This window comes from Propithecus coquereli, unplaced genomic scaffold (assembly GCF_000956105.1).
Source record: "Propithecus coquereli isolate 6110/MARCELLA unplaced genomic scaffold, Pcoq_1.0 Scaffold103, whole genome shotgun sequence".
In the NCBI taxonomy this organism is placed as follows: Eukaryota; Metazoa; Chordata; class Mammalia; order Primates; family Indriidae; genus Propithecus; species Propithecus coquereli.
In genome coordinates, this window is record NW_012134192.1 from 5428187 (window position 1) to 5438548 (window position 10362).

At 37.9% G+C, this 10362-nt stretch overlaps 2 protein-coding genes across 2 annotated transcripts in view; one reads left to right on the plus strand and one right to left on the minus strand.

Moving 5' to 3' along the window:
* The window catches only part of ENKUR (enkurin, TRPC channel interacting protein), a 43445-nt gene extending 34718 nt beyond the window's left edge, over positions 1-8727 (minus strand). Inside the window, exon 1 of the mRNA XM_012644211.1 lies at positions 8421-8727. Coding sequence (XP_012499665.1) covers positions 8421-8497 — 77 coding nt within the window. The 5' untranslated portion in view covers positions 8498-8727. The remainder of the gene's footprint in view (positions 1-8420) is intronic.
* A 468-nt stretch (positions 8728-9195) lies between these two features.
* THNSL1 (threonine synthase-like 1 (S. cerevisiae)) overlaps positions 9196-10362 on the plus strand; it is a 9043-nt gene continuing 7876 nt past the window's right edge. Inside the window, exon 1 of the mRNA XM_012644247.1 lies at positions 9196-9345. The gene's annotated coding sequence lies outside the window, so the exon portion shown is untranslated. The remainder of the gene's footprint in view (positions 9346-10362) is intronic.

Below are 10362 nucleotides of genomic sequence, written 5' to 3' on the forward strand. Positions count from 1 at the left end.
ATTTTTCTTTTCTTTTCTTTTCTTTCTTTCTTCTTCTTCTTCTTTTTTTTTTGGTATTCTTTAAATTTTTTCTTTAGTTTTATTCTGGGATGCAGAATGCAGTTATGATAGTTGGAAACGGTGTGATCCTTTTAAGGCTTGCTTTTAAATTTTAGGGTAAGTCTAGAAGGACTTTTAGTCTAGTTCTAATTTGGGCCCACTACTGAGGCAATGTATACTACTTCCGAGTGCACTACTTAATGCCCTGTGTATTAGGAGGTGTCTCCATTCTGGCTGGTGGGAACATGAGCTTTACCTGGAACTACTGCTTTCGATTGGTCATCTCCCTAGCCTTGGTAGTTTCATTACACAAGTGCTATCAACCAAATATGTCAGGGAAATCTTCCTGCAGATTTCCATAGCCCTCTCTCTGTGGAGTTCTCTCCTCTCTGGTACACTGCGCTGTGACTTAGAGTGTAAGTGATTTTTAAAGAATCATGGGAAGAATCTTTCTTCCTTTGTGGGCTGGCTGCTTACTAGTAACTCCGAGTCAAATTAGCTTCAGAATTCAAGCAAACATACAAGATTTTAAAGCATACATTTCATGTATAACCTCATTTGGAGCATTATCTTACTTTTCTGTCATCGTTTCCCATTTGCTTTGATATACTCATCAAAAAATATCTTATTGCATTAGAACCAGGGAATATATAAATAAATATCAAACAGTATCTGATACATAATAAATTATCAGAAGACTAAAAAATGACAGATGCTATTGAAGCAAAAAGCGCTTGTTAGGTTTGTTTTATTCACTCAGGCTAAAAGGTAGCACACAAACTTATTAACTTCTAGTAAAAATTATTTAAAGTTTAAAAACAGGCATACATTTCTAAGTTATTTAAGTCTATATCATACGGAAAATAGCCACAAACAATAATTATCTGAGCCCTGCCCATCAGGCTTCAGCAAGCTAGATGGACATTCTGCCCTAAGAAAGAGGTGCCGGGGTAAAGGTGTTCACAGTATTTCCACATTATCCTTTGAACATCTGTAGCATCCGTAGTGATGTCACCTCTCTCATTCTTGAGGTTAGTAATTTGTGTTTTCTCTCTCTCTCTGCTGATAAGTCTGGCTAGGGGTCTATGAATTTTATTAATCTTCTCAAAGAACCAGAATTTCATTGACTTTCTCTAATGTTCACGTTTTCCATTTTAATTATTTCTGCACCAATCTTTATTATTTCTTCTCCTTACTTTGGGTTTCATTTGCTTTGCTTTTTTTTTTTAGTTTCTTAAGGTACAAGTTTAGGTATTCGATTTTAAAACTTTATGCTTTTCCAATACAAGTGTTCAAAGCTATAAATTTACCTCTAAGCTACACTTAAGCTGCATTCTGCAAATTTTGATATGCCGCGTTTCATTTTCATTCACCCCAAAATACCTTTAAATTTCCTTTTGATATCTTCTTTCATTTAGGAGATTGTCTAGAAATGTTTGTTTAGTTTTCATATATTTGGCATTTCCCAGATACCTTTCGAATTGATTTTCATTGTAGTTAGAGAATATGTTTTGTGTGATTTTAATCCTTTTAAATTTTCTGACACTTCTGTTACGGCACGAAGTTTGGTCTATGTTAGTAAATGTTCTGTATACACTTGAAAGTGTATTCTGCCACTGTTGGCACTGTAGAGTATTCTACAAATGACAATTAGATAAAATTGGCTGATAGTGTTTTCAAATGTTCTATATTCTTATTGATTTTGTCTACTTGTTCTGTTAATTACTTAAAGAGAGGTGCTGAATTTTCCAACTAGGTATGTGGATTTGGCTATTTCTTCTTTTAATTCAAATAGCTTTTTCTCTATATGTTTTGAAGCTCTGTTAGTAGGTACATAGCATTGAGGATTTTTATATCTTCTTGAAGAACTGATCACTTTATTGTAAAATAACACCCTTTATTCCTTTTAAAATTCTGTCTTCTAAAATCTACTCTGTCTGATGTTATTATAGTTACTCCAGCATTCCTTTGATTTGTAATAGTGTGTCTTTTTCTTTTCTTGGACTTTTTACTTGTCTGTGTGTTTATTTATTTAAATGTCTCATCCTGTCTCCTGGGCTAGAGTGCAGTGGTGTCATCATAGCTCACTGCAACCTCAAACTCCTGGGCTCAAGGGATCCTCTTACCTCAACCTCCTGAGTAGCTAAGACTACATGCACACTGTACCACACCTGGCCAATTTTTCTATTGTTTGTAGAGATGGGGTCTTGCTCTTGCTCAGGCTGGTGTTGAACTCTTGGCCACAAGTGATCCTCCCACATTGGCCTCCTAAAGTACTAGGATTACAGGCATGAGCCACCATGCCTGGCCTAAATGTTTATTTTTGAAGAGGGTTCCTTATAGACAGCATAGAAATTTTACCCAACTAACATTCACTTTTATTTGGTATGCTTAGACCATTTGCATTTAATGGGACTTTAAAAAAAAGTTTGCGTTTAAATTTTCCATCTTGCTATTCTCTATAAATCCCATTTTTCCCTTTTTATCCTGTCTCGTTTTTGTTTTATTTTTGTTTTGTTTCATTTTGTGAAAACCCTAGCTTTACAGTATACATGTTTAACTTATCACAGCCTACCTTCAAGTAATGTTATACCACTTCGTATATGGTATAAGAATCTTACAAAAGAATACTTGCATTCACCCCCACCTTTGTCCTAGTGTTGTAACATATTTTACTTCTCTGTCTGGTATAAAGCCCATAATTCCTTGAGATTATTTCCCCTTGACATATTTCTTCTGTTTCCCCATCTCTTTCCTCTTCTTCTGTGATTCTAATTATACTTTATTAGGCTCCTTGATGTTGTGCAAAGATCACTAATTCTCTGTTTTCCTTTTCAGTTTTTTGTCTCTGTGTTTCATTTTGTGTTGTTCTATTACTGTGTCTTCAAATTCACCTACATTTTCTTCTTCAATGTCTTAGCTGCTATGAATCCTATCTATCATACTTTTTTCCTTTTGGATTTGGTATTCTTTGTAAGTTCCTTCCCTCACCCCTTCCATTTCTCTCCATATCCTGATTGGGCTTTCCTCTACTTTTTTGAACATATGATGAATATTTAAAATAGCTCTTGTAATGTCCTTCTCTACTAATTCTCTAATATATGTCATTTCTATGTCTGTTTGTATTGACTAATTTTTCTCTTGGTTATGCATTGTATTTTCCTGCTTCTTTGCATGCCTGGTAATTTTTGATTGCATGCTAAACATTGTGAATTTTACATTGTTGGTTGCTAAATTTTTCTTTTCTTTTCTTTTCTTTCTTTCTTCTTCTTCTTCTTTTTTTTTTTGGTATTCTTTAAATTTTTTCTTTAGTTTTATTCTGGGATGCAGAATGCAGTTATGATAGTTGGAAACGGTGTGATCCTTTTAAGGCTTGCTTTTAAATTTTAGGGTAAGTCTAGAAGGACTTTTAGTCTAGTTCTAATTTGGGCCCACTACTGAGGCAATGTATACTACTTCCGAGTGCACTACTTAATGCCCTGTGTATTAGGAGGTGTCTCCATTCTGGCTGGTGGGAACATGAGCTTTACCTGGAACTACTGCTTTCGATTGGTCATCTCCCTAGCCTTGGTAGTTTCATTACACAAGTGCTATCAACCAAATATGTCAGGGAAATCTTCCTGCAGATTTCCATAGCCCTCTCTCTGTGGAGTTCTCTCCTCTCTGGTACACTGCGCTGTGACTTAGAGTGTAAGTGATTTTTAAAGAATCATGGGAAGAATCTTTCTTCCTTTGTGGGCTGGCTGCTTACTAGTAACTCCGAGTCAAATTAGCTTCAGAATTCAAGCAAACATACAAGATTTTAAAGCATACATTTCATGTATAACCTCATTTGGAGCATTATCTTACTTTTCTGTCATCGTTTCCCATTTGCTTTGATATACTCATCAAAAAATATCTTATTGCATTAGAACCAGGGAATATATAAATAAATATCAAACAGTATCTGATACATAATAAATTATCAGAAGACTAAAAAATGACAGATGCTATTGAAGCAAAAAGCGCTTGTTAGGTTTGTTTTATTCACTCAGGCTAAAAGGTAGCACACAAACTTATTAACATTATGGGCTTTGGTATCAGATTTGTGTCTCAGTTCAAGCCCTTGTTCTTCCTAGCTGCCTCGACTTTCTCAGACTGAGTTTCCTCTCCCGTAAAATTGGGAAATACTATTTATCTCATAGGATTCTTGTGAGAATTAAATAATGACTATGAAAAACATAAAATCATTATCTGGCATGCTGTAAATATTAATACATTGAACATATTATTAATAGTAATAGTATTCTTGTCATTATGATTATTGGATATCTATCTTGATTAAAATTTTAAAAACTGAAACTGTTAACTCTTCACTTTACTTGTGTCCTAGCAGATACAGTCTTATTTTCTAAAAATTCGAGTCATCGTGCTAGGTCATTAATATAACAGACAGAAATAGACAGACTGACACACTTTCCTGACTTGTACAAAGTCTCATACTACAATATATTGTACGGAATTGCTTAAGATATTAAACCTTGTTCTACAATTGAATATACTTTTAAAAAAATTAGTCTAACATTCACAAAAGCTCACTTATCCACAAATTTCCCTGGCAAATAATTTTAAGGATTATTGTTGGCATATTTTCTTCTCAAAACATTGTTAGATATATGTGAAATGCCAGTGAAGTGTGCTAATACCTTTTACCACTGTTATATTATCTATGAAAGTCCAAATTAGAGGCAATAACTCAAAATGAACATTAAACCAGTAAATGCACACAGAAGCTATAATTTTCCTTGCAGACAAAAATCCTGTTTGTGGATCACCCATATGTCTGAAGCAGAAAAATGTCTTTTTGAATGATCCCTTCTACTATGTAGTTTCTCAGGCCTTCAATTCTTCTACCTTCATCAGGTGATTCTATTAATCACAGCACATCTTCAGTTGAGTGCCTGATATACACAATATATATCACATATATAAAAATATATATAATATAGAAGCATGAGAAGAATAGTTGGGTAAAATAATACAAGAGATGAAGATAAGTGTTATCATTGTGGAAGTCTGTAAAGACCACCCAGCCATATGAAAAATATAAATAATAGCTTCTAACTCTAATCATAAAACTCTGAGACCATATATTGTAGCAATGGGAATTTTAGCATAAAATGACATTATGTCAAAAAAATACTTTGAGATAGTCTAGACTTTCTTTGAATATAAGTTTATTAAAAGTGTTACTGCTTTCCTTGACTGAATTCTTGGCTATAATTAGTCAGCAAAGTAGAAAAGAAAAGAATCTCAGGAGAAAATAACCACGTAATCTAAGAATTCATAATGGTCAAGGAACGGACTGCCCGGCAGAGTCAGATACTGACCCCTACTTTACACAAGGAGTTGTTATAAAGATTTCAGGACATAGAGGTATAACAGTGTCAACACTGGATCAAATGGAATGTAGTTCAAGAAGAATGGGAAGCTCCAAAAATGAAATTCAGATTACATGTTACAGTTAATCACAATGAAAAACAGAAAGGCATTTTAAAAACTAATGGTGTTTACGGCGTTAAATATTCCAGTTTTCAAAAAGCATGCAACCAGAAACTCTATACTGGTGAACCTGATGTCAATTTCTGCAAGAGTTGTAGAGACAACCCGTATTAAGTTCATAGAGAAGAAATGATTACATGAGCCCATTTGGAGTTTCAGGTCACCACAAATGAACAACAATTTTTTAAAAAATAAGACTATTAGACTCATAGATCAGAGAAATATTTTAGACACAATAATCTACATTTTGATGTTAGCAAAGCCTCTTATTAAATCCTTGATGATAAGGTAGAGAAATATGAACTAATTAATGGGTCCATTTGGGTGACTGAACACTCAAAAAAAGTACTGCTGTCAGCCTAGCGAGGAGTCTCGTAGCCTACTGAAGTGCAAAGTACTTGCCCTGTTCAATGACAGATGGAGACATAAAAGACATACATATTAGATTTGCAAATGACACAATGCTGAGAACAATAGTTAATAGACTGTATGAAAGATTCATAATTCAAAACTATCTCTGTAGATTAATGAGTTGAGATCAAAAAGAATCATATACATAATTAGAAGATGGGAGAGATGAACCTTAGTTATAATCCATGAAGGTACTTTCCATGTGAGCCAATAGTGGGGCATAACTTTCAAAACGCTAATGGAAACTTAGTCTGCATGGATAAAAGTATTGTGCCAGTATTAAAGAAAGGAGATGATAGTTTCATGGGCTGTTCAGACCATATCTGGAAAACTGCTTTTAAAAAAAGGGAGAGAAGGAATGATGGGAGATATTAAATAATTACAGCCATCAATGGAAGGGTGACAGATTTGGTGAAGATCTTGGAAACCATCTCATGCATATCATGGTAACTCAAATTTTGAAAATGGAATCATGGCTTCCCATTGACTTCAACACTTTTATACTTTAAGTATTAGCTACAGGAAAGTGCCCTTCACTCGATTTTGGTCACATATATCCATCTTCTAAAAGCTTTCATTTAGTGTCTGCATCTTTCATTAAGGTTTTCAATAATATATTACTTTGTGGTTAATCAACATTTAATTTAATGTTCATATTTCAGTTCCCCAAGAAGACTGTAAACTCTGAGGTGTGGGAGATCACAGAGCTGTCAACTGTCAGAATCTTGCCAGTGCTGGCAAAGCTGCGGTGAGCTTTCTTGGAGATGGGTTTATAACACGGTGATGCAAACAGGACTTGTAACTTTAATACATTCTTTCTTATGATTAATACTGTTAGTGAGGAGATCGAGTTAGGACAAGTTCATGCTAGTGTGGTGAGAGAGAACTGGTTAAATGTTTTATTATGCTTTTCTTATAAATGAGTGGTTTGTATGCATGAGGAGTCAAAAACTCCTCATGGTTGTTGTTGACAGTGTAAACTGACTACACCCTAATATAAAGTGTTCTTTGGCACCACATTTAGATGCCTTCTATTCCTCTTTACCATAGTCCTTTTTCTACTTATTCCATCATAGTAAAACCAAGAAGCTTGTACTATCACTCCAACATTCCCTATGCCTGATACACTAGGGCAATATTATACATATAATAAGGGCTGGGTTAATGTTTGCCAAATGAATAGATTGTTCCTATAAATTTTTTGGAAAAAAATTGGCTAGATGCAGTTAAGCTTTTTAATTTACCAATGAACAGAATACTTACATAATAAAATATCTTAACAAATTCAGTAATCTACAGAAAACACAATCTACCAGTGTGTTACAGAGAGGAGGAGCTTTTATCTTGTGTAGAACACAAGGATTTGGTCTCAAAAGTTAGTTCAGCAATAGGCAATTTGAACACTCCTCATAAACTCAGCAATTGTATCATAACTTACTTTACATTCTTCTCTCTGATCTCTACTAGATTTTGAGAAGCTAATGGAAATACAATATAGTTACTTCTCTGGTTAAAACCAGATACTCAGGCTTAAAATTGAAGGATTTGTCCACTTGTTGAAGATGTTATGCACCCCAAGTAACTATTAATAAAAATAATTGGCCATGATATCTGAAAGGGACCTGAGGGATTCTAGAACATTTAATTTGTTTGACAGAGCAGTAAACAAATGAAACTTTATTCAAGATCCCTAAAACGATTAGTTGCGGAGGCTGTTTTTTAGCCCAGTGCTTTTAGAGTGGTTTTTCTTGCATAAGGAAAAGGATAAAGGTTAAAGACTGGAAACATTTCAAGTCCTAGGAGGGATGGGGTATTCCCCACTAGTTACCTTCTCCCCATAGATTTAAATAAGTTCTGACTCCCTACACATGAGAGTAACTTGAGTGTTTACTTTGTGATTATCTCTTTAAGATTTGGGGAATACAAGGGATTCTAACACCTATATAAAAGTTTTAACTTAATTACAGATTTTGAGGTTCATATCTATTCATCCATTCTTCCTCCTATTCAACCATTAGATCTGAAAAACACCTTAGAAACTACCTAGTCCATCTACTTTGCTTCATCTATCAAAAATTGTGATTTTCTCTTTGCAACAACGTGAAATTTCACACTATGTTATATACCACATCACCTACAGACAAGTAGATAAATTACAAAACAATTACGTACCGCATTAAAGGGAAGCTAAGTGTAACGTAATAAAATGGCCATCTCGCAGGGCTGGAGCGCCCCCTCTGTTAATCGCAAGATCCTAAATACCTAGATTTTTCGACCTCTTCTCTAAGAAGTTGTCATCCAAGGCTACTTCATTGAGACAAAAATATACTTTATTTTTTTAAAGTCCCATGATACGTATACTTATTCCTGAAGTGGAATAATTATTCCCCATTCTTGTTTCAAGTGGTAATCTTTGCTTACCCACGTACCTAGGAGGCTGGGGAGGCTCCTTCAAGTCTCTGGGTATGAGGTTATAAATGCACTCAGAAGAGCACGTTGGATCCATGGTCACCAAACGACTCCTTTAAAACTATCCTCAACTTTTGTCTCCCTGTACCAGTGTCTCCGTCCCTTTCTTCACTGCTTCCGCTTTCTTTTCTTACTCCCTTGCCTTCTCAAGAAATTCAGCTTTCTCTCTCACATAATCCCCCTCTGACTCCTTGTTAGCAGTTTTCTCTCGGGAAGAAAAGAAAAAAAACCTTTTCCATTCCTCTTGGGATTGCTTAGCGTTGTTGACGGCGCAGTTGCTGCGGCAACAGTTACTAGGCGACGGGGAAGTGGAAGGCAGCGAAGCAGTCTAGGTTCCCGCCCCTCTTTCTGCAGCGCCTTCTCCTGCCTGAGAAGTTCATATGGAAGCCACTGTGTATGTGTCTTTGGGAGTAACGGGGTGAAAATGACGTACCCTAAAAAATTGTACTCCTTTCCATCTCTGCATACTTGGAGAGAAAAATTCTGCTACGGTCGGAAACGCAACTGGTGCGCAGGCGCCACACAATAGGCCCTTGTGCGCATGCCCGAATCCCGGCGGGCGGGGCGAGCGGCTGAGGCTTCGCTGGCGCACGGCCGACGCCGGAGCGTGACGAGGGAAGGGAAGAGACGAAGGAGCTCCGAGGGCTTGGGTAGGCTGGAGCGCGGTAGGAGAGTCAGGTGCTCCGCGCGAGGCGGCTCGGACTGGGAGTGGGGCGCAGGCGCGCAGACCGGCGCAGGCGCAGACGCAGAGGCCAGTGCGCGGGGGCGGGGCCGGGGCGAGACCCACAGGTGCGGGGCTCGGTCTCCTGAGGCGGCACTAGCGACTCCTGGACGCTCCTTCCCATTTCCTTTCCTTTCCCCCGTCTTCTCAGTGTGATTTTCTTGGTGAGTTACTGGAGGAGTAAGAAAGGAAAACTAGAAACCAGCCCGTTCCCATCGCATGCTTTCCCCTCCTCCCCGGGGCTCCGTCCCTTTCTGCTGCTCGGTTGTAATCTCGCCTCCGTGCCTGCGCTCGTTAGTCCCGCGCGGCCGTCGGGGCTCCTCGCAGACCCCCGCGCAGCGCCGCCCGCCACCTGTGTGAGCGCGTCCGCGCCCCCCGGGCCGCGTGCACCTGTCGCGCCGGCCCTGCCCGGCTCCTCCCTGCGCTCGCCTGCCCCTCGCCGCTCAGTCCCCCGCTGTTTGCCCCCGGGGCGGTCCGTGGTCTCTCCCCACGGACCAATGGACCTGATCGCTGTGAACCAGCGGCCTAAACTAGGAAGAGAAGCCTTTTAAATGGGCCTTTCCATTTTTGCCCATTTTTTGGTGTCCCTTTTTAAAAATTGTTTTCTGAGAAGCGGTTTTATTCTGTTTTGCACCATTTCGTCTTCCGTAAATGTATTTATGCACATGTGACTACCAGAGGAAACGCATTTAGACGCCTCTACCCGAGTCTCTAAAAGACACTGTGGTAATATGATTTGGGAAGGAAGATGGAATGGATGGCTGTGAGCCAGCCTTGCAGAGATCACTCTGCCCAAAGGAAATAAAGCTGCCCCGAGATGAGAGAGAACACAGAGTTTGGGTTCCTGACTGCCTGGGTACCTGGTGGAGGGATTAAAACAGCAAGATGGCTGGAGAACTCTTTAGTTTCTACCTAAAAGACTTTCCTGAACGTGTAGATCCTTATTGTGGGCTCTTACTTAGGTTTTTGTTATCCAGTTGATCAGATTTTTATTTTTATCCTGGCGTTTAACATTTCAGATGAATAACCTCTTTGGGGAAGATTTTCCTAATTTCTTTAGACTGTCTATCTTCCAAAACATTTTAGATAGATCTTTAGATTTCGATCTAGATCTATGACACTTTGCCCCTTTCTTTTCGCCTTTGAGTATTTTATGATTTTGATTTTTTTTTTTTTTTTTT